The following is a 17,248-nucleotide window of genomic DNA, read 5'->3' as shown; positions in this document are numbered from 1 at the left end:
ACAATTATAGGATTGAGTGATACTGCATTTTTGCTTCTATGTAGATGGCAGTGGAGTTTCTTAAAATTAGCAGACTTCAGGTTTAAGCTTTAGCTCCCTTTTTCCCCCAGTTGTTTTCCCCTTCTTTGTAACCCCACATGCTTATGTGTACATTACAGGCTGCTTAGTATAATTTTTTTCCCCCCTCAACATCCTTTAGCAGTATTTGTCTATAACAGTCACCCTTCTCTGTGTCCACTATTTTTATTATGTGGAGACAGGTCTTTAAGAATCTTCTGGTTCTTTCAGTGCCCCCATGATGGTGTGCATGCACGTCTAGGCCAGTGCTTTGGAGCACATCGGCAGTGCTGAAAAGAGAGGCAGATGCCAAGTTCTTACTAAGTCATGCTCCAGAGTCATTGTCTGTTTCTAACTGTGATGATGAAGCGTGGTCCTGTTGCAAATTTGAAATCACTGATGAGCACAGAGGTGGGAAAATTGTCCTGAATCTCATAGGCAGGTTACACAAATGTGGAGCAGTGAGCTCTGCATTTGATGTGTGCAAGTCCCAAGATCTAGAACAGTGGCAGAATAACCTGCTTCTGTCTCATCAGCATGGCTTCATTGTACTGACAGCCTCAGCAGGCATCATGGACCACAAGGAAGCAAGACGAAGATGCATGAGAGCAAAAATCCTGGCATGTCTTTTCCAGGGATATAATACATATGTGCCAATAAAATGCCTCAGTGGTGGGGCAGGGGGAGGAACTGAAGATTGCTTCTCTGTCTCTATAGGATACTTAAATGGGAAGCATGTTTTCCAGAACTAGTAGTGCTGTTTGTTGTTTGTGTTATTTTCTGTTGTGAGAGTGAAGGCAAGCCGGATGTGGATTTGTCCTTTATCCATCTTCTGTCCCTGCAGGAGAAGCCACCTCCGGTCAATAAGCAGGAAAATGCAGGCACTTTGAACATCCTTAGCACTCTCTCCAATGGCAATAGCTCCAAGCAGAAAGTTCCAGCAGATGGCGTCCACAGGATCAGAGTGGACTTTAAGGTAAAAGTGTTCAGTGACCACAGAGTGTATTGAGTATTATGGACTTTATGAATTTATTTTTAATTTTTTTTTACTTTTGGCTGTCTTTATTGCTGCAGGCAGGCTTTCTCTAGTTGGCGGAGAGCGGGGCTTCTCTCTAGCTGTGGTACACTGGCCTCTCACTGTGGTGGCTCCTCTTGTGGAGCACAGGCTCTAGGCACACAGGCTTCAGTGGTTGTGGCACAGGGGCTCATTAGTTGTGACTCACGGGCCCTAGAGCGTCTAGGCTTCAGTATCTGTGGGGCATGGGCCTCATTGCTCTGTGGCATGTGGAATCTTTCTGGACCAAGGATCGAACCCATGTCCCCTTCACTGGCAGGCACATGCTTAACTACGCTGCCCCTAGGGGAAGTCCAAGTGTTGTGGACTTTAAATCAAGAAAATGATGTTACCTGGAGAAGGAAGTGGCAACCCACTCCAGTATTCTTGCCGGGGAAATTCCATGGGCAGAGGAGCCTGGTGGGCTCCAGCTCATGGGGTCACGAAGAGTCAGACATGGCTCGGGGACTGAACAACAACAGAACAGTTTAGGAAATGGGACTGTAGTGTTAAACAAACAAGTAAAAGAAAATGATGTTACCAAAGGCATTGAAAAAGAAGAAATCCTTGCCGTGGGCAGTAGGGGTGGGTGAAGCCCTCCCATTAATAGATGGGCTCAAGTGTGTAAGAGCTCTGGTCACTTGTTACCAGGTCAGTCTGTGAACTGACTGGAGGACAGAGGCACGGAGACAGCCCTGCCCATCCTGAGCTCTGAAGTGCATTTCAATGAGAACAGTGTCTGAGGAAGTGATTGTTTCACATAGAAATTATCAAACCATGATGATCACTTGAATCAGCCAAACTCTAAGGGAAATACAGTCCCAATAAATTTTTGCATTGTGGTTAACAGGTGAGCCTTTCAAGAGATTGTGTTTGAGATTTAAAATTTTCAAAGCAGCAGTTTTGAACTCATTGAAATGAAATATTCTTGACATTCTGGTGTCACTCTGTTTTTATGCTTTTTATCCTTATTTTCAATGCAGTGTTGTGTCATATGGCTCTTGTAAATGATCTTTCTCTCTCTCCACAGGAGGATTGTGAAGCAGAAAATGTGTGGGAGATGGGAGGCTTAGGAATCTTGACCTCTGTCCCTATAACACCCAGGGTAGTTTGCTTTCTCTGTGCCAGTAGTGGGCATGTAGAGGTAAGATCTCCTGCTTCTTGGTACCCCAGACAGTATGAGAGATTATTTTGCTGTGGTGAAAGAAATCATTATATTCTGTTTCATTGGTTTATAGCAGGCATTATACCCTGTTTAAACCAGCAAATGAAATATTTTTGTTTTTTAGAAATTTTAGGAAGGAGTCTGCTTTTTATTAGAGTAGCAGTTATTGAGTGTGAAAAGTTTTAACAATTTTATCTCTTACAATAGAGTTCTGATTTTTCTTCTAGGTATCCAAACAAATGATAAATGCTTTTCTAGAAAAAGTTGCTGTTGGTAGTCATTTTATAGTTTTGAATAGCAAAACTACCTTGTCTGTAAAGAGCTCTCAGCAGTTAATAAGAAAAAAGAATAACACCCTGGTTTAAAAAAATAGTCTAAGGACAGGAATATATAATTCACAAAATGAGAAGTAAAAACATGGTGTGCAGGGAATGTCAAACTTTCCTGTTACCATACACTGTAAATTAAAACATGGTAAAAAGGATCAAGTGTAAATGGAGACTTCCTGTTTCTGAAAATGTAGTTAAAATCTTTTGCGAAGATTGTTTGGGAATATGTATTTATCTTTAAAATGGGTATACCCTCTAACCCAGCAGTTGCATTCCAGGCTTTTATCTTGAAGATACAATTAGGTAACCCGGCAAACATGTATATGTATGTATATATGTGTTTCTGTATGTATACATATTTGTATATACATATGATAAACAAGAGCTTTTTTCAGTATTTATGATAATAAAAAACTGGAGACAACTCCAGAAGTTATCAGTAAGGGGCTGCAACTTGGTTAAAATAATCATAAGACATGCACATAGAGGCAGATACGACGTCCTTAAGATGATACAGGTTCATAGTGACATGGAAAGATGTCCATGACACACCACTGAGTTAAAAGAGCAGGTCACAAAATAGTATGTAAAGCACAATCCGATTTTGGTTTGGAAAAATATTTTTGAAATATATACATAGGAAGAATTCTGAACGAATTACACCAGAATCTTAAGCATGTAGTCAGATTATTGGTGACTTTTGTTATTTTCTTTATTTGTTTGACTGTTTTCGCAGTGAGTATTTGCTACCTGTACAATAAAGGAGAAAAAGATAGCACAGTTCTCAATAGGAAAGAGTAATATTTTCATTCATGTATTTCTGTTCCTGAATACCTCCTTAGCTTATTATCTCATATGTATTCTGAGGTCATAAAACCTAAAGCCAAGTTGTAATCCAGATGTTGAACAATCACTGGCTAAGAGATTCAGCCCTGCCCATTTGCTATTTTAAATTATGCATTAGCAAAATTACAAATTATTGCCTGGTATTCATTCTTTGGGCTTCCCTGGTGGCTCAGATGGTAAAGAATCTGCCTGCAATACAGGAGACCTGGGTTCGATCCCTGGGTTGGGAATATCTCCTGAAGAAGGGCATGGCAACTCATTCTAGTATTCTTGGCTGGAGCATCCGAATGGACAGAGGAGCCTGGCAGGCTCTAATCCATGGGACTGCAAAGAGTCAGACGTGACTGAGTGACACAGCACAGCACATTCATTCTTTGTTTCTCTGGTGGCTCAGTGGTAAAGAATCTGGCTGCCAATGCAAGAGATGCAGTTTTAATCCCTGGTCCGGGAAGATCCCCTGGAGAAGGAAATGGCAACCTGCCTCCCGTATTCTTACTTGGTAAACCCTATGGACAGAGGATCCTGGCAGGCTACAGTCCATGGGGTCGCAGAACAGTCAGACACAACTCAGTGACTGAATAACACCAATTCATTCTTTAAGGAAATATTTTCTTAGTGCCTGTTACAAAAAACATATTGTTCTAAGTGCTGAGGTTGCTTTAGATAGCATTGAAACTAAGACTATTCAATCTGTAAGTGCCAGGCATCTACTGTATCTCTTTTCCTACTCAGTTCAAGGCTTTACATGCACACACATGCTCCCCACAGGACTAACTTACTTTCGTAATACCAGTACTTCAGCTTCTGTGTTAAAACAGGTTGCTTTTTTTTCCGCAGAGTATAATTGCTCAAATTTAAATTGTATAGCTGTGCAAAGCAGTCCCGCAGGATTCCTAAAAACTGAATTAGCAAATGAACAGCCCACTGCTCGCACTGCACTCCTAAAGCACAATCAGTGATTGGTGAACTCTCCCACCATTGAAACCTTTTCTATTGACATGATTTCGGATTTACAGAAAAGCTGCAAGAGTGGTACAAAGTATTTCCATATATCCTGTACCTGGATTCTCCAAACTATTTTTAATTTACCTTATCCTTTTCTCTTTGTATGTGTATTTTACAGAATAAGAAATAAAATATATATATTTTACATGTAGACATTTTTTCTTAAATTTGAGGGCAAGTTGCAGACATATGCGCTTTTATAAACCTCTAAATGTTACACGGTGTATTTCCAAGGACATCCTTTTATATAATCACAGTATAATTATACAAATAAGGAAATTAACATTGGTGTATTATAGTTATCTAAGTAGACTTTATAGTTTTGACCCACTAAATCTTTTATGGCAAAAGAAAATTATGAGTCACCCTCATTTGAATTTTTGAAAATCCCTGTTTCAGAATGAGAGTAACATGTTTCTAAAATAAGAGATGGGAAGGACAAATCAGAACTTACAGTTGTTTAGTAGGTTGTAGAAAATCCTTAAAACCCTCCCTATTTCCCCGTACCACACTCTTTTACATTGCCTTAGTGCTTTATTGATAACTTCTTTTATGGTACTTAGCACAGTCTATTAAATCTTTAGATTATATATCTATTTAATTATTTTATTTTATTTGTACATATTTATTCATTTAGCTGCCCTGGGTCTTAGTTGCAGCATGCAGGAGTTTTTAGTTGTGGCACATGAACTCTTAGTTGTGGCATGGGGGATCTAGTTCCCTGACCAAGGATGGAACCTGGGCCCCTTGCCTTGCAAGTGCGAAGTCTTAGCCACTGGACTGCCGGGGAAGTCCCTGCTTAGTTATTTTATAATTTTATTATTACTACTTTAGTCCTCTGAAGCTCCTGCAGTTCCCACTATTCTCCTTTTTTTCAATGTAATCATTGCTTAGTGAACATATTGAATAAAAAGTATATATTGCTGAACTTCTAAAGGTCAAAATAAGCAGATAGGATTTGGTTGATTTTTCTGCATGGTATTTGATAACCTCTATACTGCTGTCTTACCCTAGTTTGTGTATTGCCAAGTCTGTTGTGAGCCCTTCCACAAGTTTTGTTTGGAGGAGAACGAGCGCCCTCTGGAGGACCAGCTGGAAAACTGGTGTTGTCGCCGCTGCAAGTTCTGTCATGTTTGTGGGAGGCAGCATCAGGCTACAAAGGTACAAAGCTTGGTGATGGAATCACTTAGCGTATTACTCTCTGTCTTCATTTCTGCCTTTTAATTTAGAATTTTGTATCTATATTTTTTCTCTGTTGGCTTAGTCTGGTTTGACTATTTAACCCAGTGTAATCAGTTGCCATCAATATAGAAGAAAATGTGGTATTTGATAAAATCCTCAAACCTGCTTTGTCAAAATGTTTATCACTGAGTACCTTTGGCAGGAAATAAATCCCTATGCCTTGAGAGTAATTTATGAGGAAATTTAAACTGTTACAGTGATGTGCTGGATTTACCTGAGAAGTATGAAATGGGTACTAAGTGGAGGTGAGATGACATCCACCGTTTTGCTGTCTTATTTCCCTACAGCAGCTGCTGGAGTGTAACAAGTGCCGAAACAGCTATCACCCTGAGTGCCTGGGACCAAATTACCCCACCAAACCCACAAAGAAAAAGAAGGTTTGGGTGAGTATACACAATGTGAACTTTCAAGAATTGTCTTGGGGCTGGGCTGCTGGGCTTGCACAAGTTGTAAGAGGACCATCCTGCTTGAGGGGAGAAGAGCCGTTCTAGTCGAGAAATCAACTCTGGAAATGGATTTCTTCAAGATCTTCTTAAAGAGAAGAGATATTAAAAATAAGAAGTTCCTATTGACTTTGCATCTCTTCCAGATCTGTACCAAGTGTGTTCGCTGCAAGAGCTGTGGATCCACGACTCCCGGCAAAGGGTGGGATGCACAGTGGTCTCACGATTTCTCACTGTGCCATGATTGTGCCAAACTCTTTGCTAAAGGTAACTCAGAAAAGCTCGCTTTGTCAGCTTTTAGAGGTTGGTCTTAGTGTTTGGGAGGTGAAGTGGGCATTGCAGTGGAAAGACCATTCTTGTCAAGGATACCATTTAGACACATTTCCTGAGTTCCTGGTCTTGCTCTTTTCTTTACACACGGAATTGTAGCAACTAGAAAGGTTTTCTTAACTTTCAGGGCATGAATTAAGGGGACTTTTTTTGGACAGGAAATTTGAATTTACTGGTGGGCATGAGTAAGGATGGGACACCGCCAAGGCTGTCATACTTGCAAGACCCGCCATTTATCCAAGGGGCCACAATTAGGGATGTATTTGACCCCCCCACAGCCGTCTGTGATAAGCTGCTTTTGAGGAAGAAGAGCCGTTCAGTCGAGAAACAGAAAAACATTTGAAACCATGCTTTCAAATTCATCCCTGTTATACTTAATAAATCCCTGCTTCTTAGAGATGTGGCTCTCTGGCAGGCAGGGAACTTGAACTTGGCCCTGCAGAGGGCCTCAATCACAGGCTCCTTATTCTGCAGCTTGGGGCAGATGGACATTATAATTGGCCGATGTGGACCCTGGGCACTGTGCCTTGGGGCTCTCCAGAGGCTCCGGATACTGGAGCATGGAGCATGGACTGGGGACAACATGCTAGTCATGAATGTCCACTGGAAAGGGCTGTCTCTAAGATCCTTTGGGGCAACCTGTACAGGTGACAGGCTGCCTACACTCCTATGGAGGCTGCTGTGTGCAGCCCTTGTACACGGGGCCCCCGTGGGGGGAAGAGCACAGTCTGCTTAATTGGCTGCAAAGGGGATTGTTTATAGTAACTCACCACAGAGAGATGCTCTAAAGCATTACTTCCCAAAGTGGGGTAAATATACATTTCATTGTTTCAGAAATGATTTTAGGTGGTACTGAGTCCAGGATTTTAACAGTTGTGCTTGAAAAAGATAATAGCCAATACATTAAACTGACTTAGGATAATAATGATATAAAGTTCACTTTTGAAGTTACTTAAATTAAGCAAATCAATATTGTATATTAAGTAAAAAATAATAGATGATACACAGATAAAACAAACTGATGAAGGTTGTATACTTTTCTGAATTTTAGGAAGCACTGCTCTAAACTCTAATGTAAAAGCACTAGGAATAAGGGAGAAGTGTAAATTAACTGTGTTTTTTACTCCCATTACCTTCTCTTTTTAAAAAAAATTTAAACATTTCTTTGGAATGTTTAAGAGAGAAAGCTCTGTCTTCCTTTATTTTTCTGTTATCTATAAAAGCTACCTTTTGACCTTTAAAAATGGGTCTAAAGAAGAGAACTAGTGGAATATTATGTGAGCTCAGAATAATCTTGACACTTTACAGATGTGTGAACATTTCATGGTAGATGAAGACTGGCATTTGTAAGTAGTTTCAGAAGCAGACTGTCGTGGCTCACATTTTAGATCAGGTTGGTCGTATGTGAGTTGAGGGTGTTAGAGGCATTGGTGTGTGAACCACAGCACTGCTGAGAACTTTGCTTTGCTTTCAGGAAACTTCTGCCCTCTCTGTGATAAGTGTTATGATGATGATGACTATGAGAGTAAGATGATGCAATGTGGGAAATGTGATCGATGGGTCCATTCCAAATGTGAGAATCTTTCAGGTACAGAAGGTTGGAGTCTTTTTATTACAATTTCCTTCTTTCTTGGTACACTGCACTAGTAGCCCCAAAGTACTATAAATATAACATTACAGTCGTGCTGTTACTTGAAGTCTTTTTAAATTTATTTTTTGTCTCTAAAATAAGATCATTGTATTACATTGTGCTCATTTACCTTGAACATATTCTTTAAAATAATTAAATGTTGTCTTTTGTGGATACCATAACCTGTTGGCTCTCCAATAGCTGAATCCTGAATTAGTGGTAATACTGTCCCTTTGGAGATTAATACGTATGTGTTCTTAGGGGGTGTGAGAGACTTAATAACGTTCCTACATACAGCCCAATGTTAAGTTCAGTGGGATAACTTCCTCTTTTCCCCCTTTTCCACTCTGAGAGCACCTTGTCACTGTAGGTTTTTGTCTCCCCAGATGAGATGTATGAGATTCTGTCTAATCTGCCAGAGAGTGTGGCCTACACGTGTGTGAACTGCACAGAGCGGCACCCTGCGGAGTGGCGGCTGGCCCTTGAGAAAGAGCTCCAGATCTCGCTGAAGCAAGTACTGACAGCCTTGTTGAACTCTCGGACCACCAGCCACCTGCTACGCTACCGACAGGTAGGTCCAGGTATCGTTCTATATCCTGAGAGCTTGTTCTTTGGTCGTTTTTACCTAGTCGTGGAGTGTGTTGGTTTTTGTGTCTGTGTGCTTCTCAATTTGTTTTCTTTTGCTTCATTCTTCATTTAGATTTGTAGAGTTCCTTGTTTTGGCCTTAGGCCAGTGAGAAAAACTTTAACACAGAGTAAAACGCTTCTCTGGGGTACAAAGAAGGAAGGGGCCATGTCTCTTTCAGAGGTCTTGCTGTTGTAATACGAAATTTGAACTTTGTATTATGAAGGCTATGGGGAATCAGTGAAGGACTTCACTCAAAAGAGTAACCTGATGAGAGTTACTTTTTCAGTTTAATTCAGTCGCTCAGTCGTGACTGACTCTTTGTGACACCATGGACTGCAGCACGCCACGCCTCCCTGTCCATCACCAATTCCCGGAGTTTACTCAAACTCATGTCCATTGAGTCGGTGATGTCATCCAACCATCTCATCCTCTGTCGCCCCTTCTCCTCCTGCCTTCAATCTTGCCCAGCATCAGGGTCTTTTCAGATGAGTCAGTTCTTCACATCAGGTGGCCAAAGTATTGGAGTTTCAGCTTCAACATCAGTCCTTCCAATGAACAGCCAGGACTGATCTCCTTTAGGATGGACTGGTTGGATCTCCTTGCAGTCCAAGGGACTCTCAAGAGTCTTCTCCAACACCACAGTTCAAAAGCATCATTTCCTTGGCGCTCAGTTTTCTTTATAGTCCATCTCTCACATCTGTACATGACTACTGGAAAAACCATAGCTTTGACTAGATGGATCTTTATTGGCAAAGTAATGTCTCTGCTTTTTAATATGCTGTCTAGGTTGCTTTTTAGGGGAGGAAAAAAAAACCCTGTAACAATGACTTGAGTGAGACGGAAGATTGGCGAGGACTGAGCCTAGAGGTGGGAGCCATAGTTGGGAGGCAGGTATAGTGCTTTAGGTAAGAGGGAGCAGGGTGGTGGCTTGATCTACAAGGGTGGTAGTGGGGCCAGAGGCCTTTCGGCTCTAAGACAGTTCTGGGACTCCTCAGGACACAATTTGAAAATCAGTATGTTTTGTCCATTCAAGTCATGAACTATACATAAATTCATCATTGGGAACACAGGTATAATGTTGGAAGAACCGCATAGCTAACTTTTAACTCAGAGCTAAGCCGCTGCTCTCTCTTTTTTAAAAATAATTTTATGTATTTATTTGTTGTTGGCCCTGCTGGGTCTGTATTGCTTCATGGGCTTTTCTGTGTTTGTAGCAAACGGGCTGCTCTCCAGTTGCGGGTCACACGCTTCTCGTTGAAGTGACTTCTCTTATGGTGGAGTACAGGCTCTAGACATGCAGGTTTCAGTAGCTGCAGCACATGGGCTCAGTCGTGGCTCTCTGTTCTAGAACATAGGCTCAATAGTTGGGGTGCATAGGCTTAGTTGCTCCGTGGCGTGTAGGATCTTCCCAGTCCAGGGACTGAACCCGTGTCTCCTGCATTGGCAGGTGGATTCTTCACCACCAAGCCACCAGGGAAGTCCTGCTTTATCTTTTAATAAAGTCTATTTTTTAAATAGGAAAATTAGCTGCTGTCTTACTCAAAAGGAATTAGACAGTTTCTGTTTCTTCATACTAGGTTGGGAGTTACCAAGCAAAGCTCCTGAGTTAACCTAGCCAAGCTATTAGATAGCTGGCTCATTTTAACTTTCCTTTTCTGCTGTTTGAGAAATCTCTGATTATTTTCAAATTCTTTGGGTTTTTATAATATGCATCATCCAGTTGGTGTTCAGTTGCTAAATCGTGTCCAACTCTTTGCTACCCCATGGACTACAGCTCGCCAGGCTTCTCTGTCCTTCACTGTCTCCTGGACTTTGCTCAAATTCATGTCCATTGAGTCAGGGATGCCATCCAACCATCTTGCCCTCTGCTGCCCCCTTCTCCTTTTGCCTGTTTCAATCTTTCCCAGCCTCAGGGTCTTTTCCGATGACTCTTCACATCAGGTGGCCAAAGTATTCGAGCTTCAGTATCAGTCCTTCCAATGAATATTCAGGGTTGATTCCTTTAGGATTGACTGGTTGGATCTCCTTGCTGTCCAAGGGACTCTCAAGAGTCTTAGCCAGCACCACAAGTCAAAAGCACGAGTTCTTTAGCACTCAGCCTTCTTTATGGTTCAACTCTCAGATCTGTACATGAATACTGGAAAAACCATAGCTTTGACTATATGAACCTTTGTCAGCAAAGTGATGTCTTTGCTTTTCCAGTCTCTATTAATTTTTTAAATAGAATTTCTATGGGTATATCTCATTTTCAGTGTTAGATAGAATAAACTTTTATTTCCTGACAACAGGCTGCCAAACCTCCGGACTTAAATCCTGAGACAGAGGAGAGTATACCTTCCCGCAGTTCCCCAGAAGGACCTGATCCACCAGTGCTCACTGAGGTCAGCAAACAGGAAGATCAACAGCCTTTAGATCTGGAAGGAGTCAAGAGGAAAATGGACCAAGGGAACTACACATCTGTGGTATGTCTATACAGCAAACTACCCAAATTTCCAGTGCCAGTTTAGCTTCCTTGAGTCTTTCTAGGGATGAAGCTGGATGTTAGCACTGAAAGATGATTTATTAGCATTAAAAAATAAAAAATATGTGTGTTGTTTTAGTTCTGTATTTTGGAAGACGGGTTATGATAGAGAGGGTATCGTCTTTCATCTGAGTTCTTTTAAGGTTATTTTTATATTAAAACTGTTTATGCAGAAACGCTGATGTGAAGTTAGTGGGTTTGCCTCTTGTGAGATACACCTGAATAATGTGTCTTTTTACATTGGATGTTTATTTGAAGATAGAAGTCTTTTAATTTTATGGTTTGAAGAATGAGTAGGAAATGATCTGTTGTCTCATATCCACCGTTCATTTGTTTATTCATTTCAGTCTAAGTGAAAAATCATGGCCCAGTGTGGATAACGTAGCATTATACAGCTAACTTATTTGCATTCTTGCCTTATTAGTCTGGCATCTCCTGATTGCTGCAAGTTAACTATGAACTAAATCCCAGAGGCCTCCACTAAAGAGAAATGATACCATATTAAATTAGGGTGTCCGTTTTCTGTTGGATGTCTTTGCTGGATGAGTTAGGAAGGAAAAAGAAATTATTTTGAGAGCACACTATTCTATGAATAATTAATACTTTGTTTTTGTATACAGTTGGAGTTCAGTGACGATATCGTGAAGATCATTCAAGCAGCCATTAATTCAGATGGAGGGCAGCCAGAGATTAAGAAAGCCAACAGCATGGTCAAGTCCTTCTTTATTCGGGTGAATGATATTAATAGTTCATGTCTTTGATACTTAATCTGTGAGTTGTTACCCCAGGAACAGAACAGACTTGTTCTTGTCTGTGTTTTGCTTTGCCATGTGTATAAATTATCTTGGTTTAATTAGTTCCTCTGATTTTTGGGGAGGAGATTAGTGAGGTCCCAGAGAGGATGGACTTTCTCTTGATGTGGCCTGAAATCATCCTTATATTGACAAAGAAGCTGGTGTGAAGTTGTTAATTTTTATGTGCTTTCCAAATGAGTGGTCACATGCTTACATTTTGTTTATTTCTCTGTTAGCAAATGGAACGTGTTTTTCCATGGTTCAGTGTCAAAAAGTCCAGGTTTTGGGAGCCAAATAAAGTATCAAGCAAGTGAGTAAATTCAGTTATTACTTTTTTTTCTCCTCATCAGAAATCTGAGTTTTCTTATCTTTTTAGATGTAGGTTTTATTTTAGACTCAGTTTTATTTTTGAAGATTAATCAGTTAAATTCCTTTTTATTGCTGGTTTAGAGACAACATTGACTGTTTATTGTAATCTGTTGCCTTTTTCTTCTTTATGTATTTGTTATGTTTTAGGGAACTTGTGGCATATGTACAGCACATGTACTATATATATCCTAGTAATTGGGCTAATTATAACTATGTTCTATTTCATTTACTTCAAATGATGCTCTCAACAGTTTCTGATTCTCCATATTTAACCTTAAACTTCTGTTTATTCTAGTAAATCCTTTTGATTTTCAGGGTTATCATTTGTTTCTAGAAGTTTAACTAAGAGTCACAATACATCAGGATTTTGTTTTTAAAAATAATAAAGTCCTGTGTAGGCGGTTTTCAAATTCTGTGATTTGTTCTTATATACTGCACAGGCTCAAGCCCTGATGATAGCAAGAATTTAACTGTTTTGTTCAGTTTTGGGTATCTTGTAGGAGTTCAATAAATACTTGTTGAATCGATTGTTTCCAGCAGTGGGATGTTACCAAATGCAGTGCTTCCACCTTCACTTGACCATAATTATGCTCAGTGGCAGGAGCGAGAGGAAAACAGCCACACTGAGCAACCTCCTTTAATGAAGAAAATCATTCCAGCTCCCAAACCTAAAGGGCCTGGAGAACCAGACTCACCAACTCCTCTACATCCTCCTACACCACCAATTTTGAGTAAGACACCAAATGAAGATTTGCTATCCATTTCTAAGTGCAAATGATTGACTTTGTGAATCTAAAGTTAATGTAATTCCATACTGGAAAACTTCCAGGTGCTCCTTAAATGTAATAAAATCATTTTTGTTTCACTTAGAATGTTACCAGAGAATTGATACAAGTAATGTAACAGAAAGCAGATAGTAAGATAGCATTACTTTGAAAGTGTTTCATAGGCTATAGACTATTTAAGCTATATTGTTTTCTTTTTTTTGCTTAATCAGACATGGTGTTAACAGTTTTAACGGGATGTCTTTTGGGTTCCAAGGTACTGATAGGAGCCGAGAAGATAGTCCGGAACTGAACCCACCCCCAGGCATAGAAGATAACAGACAGTGTGCACTGTGTTTGACCTATGGTGACGACAGTGCTAACGTAAGTACCCTGGTGCACTGAGTTGTGCTTAATAGACTAACCCGTGGTGAACTATTTGTGTCTAAACTTGGTTACCAGTTTAGACTTTTTATTTAATGAATAAAATGAATATTTGTCACTTAGTTTGTGGTACTTGGGATTTTTTTCTATAACTGATTTAGTTGATTTAAAGATGACTTACCTTATATTAATATGCTGATTTCTCATAAACTTCTATAGGCAGTTTCTCAAAAAAGACTTTTATGAGAGTCAATAAAATAGAAGTTGCACATTAAATAGCTGTCTCTAATGTAGTTAGCAGTGTGGTTAAGATTCCTAGTTCTGACAGATTGCCTGGATTCACTTCTGTGCTTGGCTGCCTACTTGTTGACCTTGGCAAGGAGCTTAACCTCTGACCCTCAGTTTCATTTTTTTAAATAAGGATAATAATTCTTACCTCAGAACGGTTATGAGGATTAAAGGAAATAATGTATGTAAAGCCTTTTGTAGGGCCTGCTTGGCACATAGTAAGCTTATACTTTTTTTAAAAACATTTTTAATGCAAGCTGAGAGAACTGGCTTTGAAAAATGGTTTTAAAGAAGTCAGTGGGCACTTCTATAAACTTATCACATTGCTTATTTTTTAATTATTTATAAAATATTTCCAGTCTGTGGAAAAGGTAAAGAGTTGAAAAGTGAAAAGAAAGAAACTTCGAATTGTGATTTTTGTTTGCATCCCTGAGTTAAAGATTTTGAATTGATTTACTGAAGTTATCCTGACTCAGGTAAAGCCAATGCCAAGGAAAACCCTATTTGATGTTACATTCTTTAAAGAAAAAAGGAAATCTCTTTGTTTCACAGGATGCTGGCCGTTTGCTTTACATTGGCCAAAATGAATGGACACATGTAAATTGTGCTTTGTGGTCAGCAGAAGTGTTTGAAGATGATGATGGATCACTAAAGAATGTGCATATGGCTGTGATCAGGGGCAAGCAGCTGGTAAGAACTTGTGGGTGAATGTCACGGAAAAGACTCCTTCTCAGTTTCCAGATGTTCTTTCTGAGGCTCAGTGCTGCCTCGCTGATGTTTCTCTTGGTGCCTTCAGAATGGTTTAGCCAGCAGCAGATATTGGTGTGCATTGTAGGCAGATTGCTATTCTGACCCTTGGAGGATGGGTGCAAAAGAAATAGGAAATAGTCTTATCTGGTTAGAGAGATAATTCAGATGCTCAGGAAAGGTATTCATTTAAGTGGTTTAGACAAAATGACCTCAAAGGTTCCAGTTGAATCAGCACTCTGAGGCTCCTTAGGATAAACCCACAAAGTACATACACAGAGAGGGGCTGTAGAAAGTGATTAGTAGCAGCTGAGAGTAATCAGAAAAGGCCATGAAGGAGTAGAATTTTTAAAGCTGTGTTTTGAAGGAGGAGAGAAAATGAAGGATTATCAGAAAGCAATAAAAATAGCACATGCATAAGAAATGTAAATAAAATGTGTGGAGGGCACAAAGAAAAAGTCCCCGGAGAGGAGCCCAGATTGTGACTGTGACAGAATGAGGTGGTAACATACAGCCTGGTTGAAGAAAATCTTTGCATCATATAAATTCATCAGTTAAGCCTAAATTAAGAACCACTATGTTTCTGACTAGTATAATTGTTCTAGAACTGAGTTCTTTTGGATATAATAGCTTTCTTCCAAGATGATGTTTTTAACAATGATGTTCAAAGTTTCATTTTCTCTGAATCAATTGTGCATCTTAGAAAAACCTGTTTTGATGCAGGTTCTTAAGCAAGTCATCATATTTAAATTTAATCATTCTAAAAAATAATAATAATAAATTTAATCATTCTAGGCCCTATGGGCTGTGGGAAAGAAAGGATTTGTAGAGGAGGCTTTATGGCTCATATCACTTCTCTGTAATTCAGCAGATTATAATAACAAAATGAACTGTGGGAAACCCAGAATGGGGTGACTCTGTAGAGAAGTTGGAGAATGGCTAAAACATCTGAAAGTCTGACTCAGACTCTGTTCTTTCTGGATTGTTAGAGATGTGAATTCTGCCAAAAGCCAGGAGCCACTGTGGGTTGCTGCCTCACATCTTGCACCAGCAACTATCACTTCATGTGTTCCCGAGCCAAGAACTGTGTGTTTCTGGATGATAAAAAAGTGTATTGCCAACGACATCGGGATTTGATCAAAGGCGAGGTGAGCTTTAGTTGCTTTTTGAATTCTCTGGGAAAAGAGGCTGAAAATATTAATAGCAAGGTGGTGAGCTTTATTACACCTTCCTACTAGGTGCTCCTAGAATCACCTCCTCTTGGGAGAGTTATCACAGGCACTGCTAGTGAAACAGAAGAGTGATTTAGAGATATGCCTTGTCTTTCCTGCTGAGTCAATATCATGAGAATAGTGTATAAAGGAGAGCCTAACAGCTACCCTGGCCTTTCATTTAAGGTGGTTCCTGAGAATGGATTTGAAGTTTTTAGAAGAGTGTTTGTGGACTTTGAAGGAATCAGCTTGAGAAGGAAGTTTCTCAATGGATTAGAACCAGAAAATATCCACATGATGATTGGTAGGACATGGGCCTTGGTTGTTGGGGAGGCTGGCTGTATCACTGAGGTACTTAAGTCTTCAGTTACAAAGTGGGCCTTCCCATAGTCACCTCTAATGGCTTCTTCTTTCCTTACTCAGGCTCCATGACAATTGACTGCTTAGGGATTCTGAATGATCTCTCTGACTGTGAGGATAAGCTCTTTCCTATTGGATATCAGTAAGTAACTCTGTGGAGAGAAGACAGCAGCCCTACCACGTGAACACCCTGAGGCAGAGGTCATTTGATGTAGAGCCATACTTGTTAGCAACTTTTAAGTAATTGCTTTTTTTTGGCCATATCTTGTAGATTGGGACTCGGGTATCGTTTTATGTCAGCTAGATCCAATTGTAGAAGGAAAGAGTTGTTGACATAATTTCAGAATCATTTCCAAATAAAACCTAAGTAGAAGACACCAGGTCAGTCTCCTTTAAGAATCCACTAAATTCCATTCACCTCAGTTCATAAGTCCAGTTTGTTGTCAGGCATCAAACACCTTATGCCTCTGTCCTCCTTTTACATTTTACATTTTATTGGTCCTTCTGAAAATATAAACCCCCACAATAACAATCAGATTCTCCAGTAAGAATTTATAATCTCCCACAGCAGCAAATTGTTTAAACTTATAGCAAACTGACGATATAAATTTAAAACTCCTTTTCTCTTCCCCTTTGGAGTCTCATTTGTTCTATATATACACCAGTTTATTCTGCATTTCAGTTCTGTCAACAGTCTCTGCTCCACATCTAGCTGGCAGCCCTTTGTGTAAAGCACTAGGGTCCACCATTATCTAGCTGACTTAAAGCAGTTACGTTTCTCTTGTCTCATGGGACTTTTCTTGCAAAGGAAACATGCCAGGTGTGATCTTGCTTTACTTTGTATACATTGTGGGCCAGTTTTCCCTTTCTAAAAAGGCCCATAACTATGTCTTGTAATAATGGTTTTTTTCTTTGCATTTTAGGATATTTTACTAATTTTTCCCCTGCTTACAACACAATAAAAAAAGATTTGATGCTGTTTGCAGGAAAAAATCAAGAACTTCAAAAAACTCAGAAAACCCATTAACTAGGGGACTCTCTAATAAGAATCCATGAAAGAAAGCTAAATTCTGTAAATCAA

General features: G+C 39.8%; 1 protein-coding gene and 1 non-coding gene across 6 annotated transcripts in view; one reads left to right on the top strand and one right to left on the bottom strand.

The window, feature by feature from the left end:
- KMT2A (lysine methyltransferase 2A) overlaps nt 1-17,248 on the top strand; it is an 80,342-nt gene that overhangs the window by 39,821 nt on the left and 23,273 nt on the right. For 2 of the 5 annotated variants that reach the window (XM_070473511.1, XM_070473510.1), the window contains 16 exons: nt 902-1,033; nt 2,142-2,255; nt 5,471-5,617; nt 5,986-6,081; nt 6,288-6,408; nt 7,946-8,059; nt 8,488-8,672; nt 11,018-11,191; nt 11,871-11,981; nt 12,281-12,354; nt 12,951-13,144; nt 13,455-13,561; nt 14,402-14,539; nt 15,586-15,744; nt 15,994-16,111; nt 16,231-16,309. In XM_070473511.1, the coding sequence (XP_070329612.1) occupies nt 902-1,033; nt 2,142-2,255; nt 5,471-5,617; nt 5,986-6,081; nt 6,288-6,408; nt 7,946-8,059; nt 8,488-8,672; nt 11,018-11,191; nt 11,871-11,981; nt 12,281-12,354; nt 12,951-13,144; nt 13,455-13,561; nt 14,402-14,539; nt 15,586-15,744; nt 15,994-16,111; nt 16,231-16,309 (2,063 nt within the window). Of the gene's footprint in view, nt 1-901; nt 1,034-2,141; nt 2,256-5,470; nt 5,618-5,985; nt 6,082-6,287; nt 6,409-7,945; nt 8,069-8,487; nt 8,673-11,017; nt 11,192-11,870; nt 11,982-12,280; nt 12,355-12,950; nt 13,145-13,454; nt 13,562-14,401; nt 14,540-15,585; nt 15,745-15,993; nt 16,112-16,230; nt 16,310-17,248 lie in introns of all 5 variants that reach the window. The other 3 variants (XM_020886686.2, XM_070473508.1, XM_070473509.1) reach the window with 2 other exon arrangements.
- Nucleotides 7,083-7,217, bottom strand: LOC139037249 (small nucleolar RNA SNORA70). The gene has a single exon (XR_011490080.1). It is a non-coding gene; the product is annotated as a small nucleolar RNA SNORA70 (small nucleolar RNA).

Source organism: Odocoileus virginianus, chromosome 10 (assembly GCF_023699985.2).
Source record: "Odocoileus virginianus isolate 20LAN1187 ecotype Illinois chromosome 10, Ovbor_1.2, whole genome shotgun sequence".
Taxonomy (NCBI): Eukaryota; Metazoa; Chordata; class Mammalia; order Artiodactyla; family Cervidae; genus Odocoileus; species Odocoileus virginianus.
Note: the sequence above shows the minus strand (reverse complement) of the source record. Positions and strands in the feature narration are given on the sequence as shown.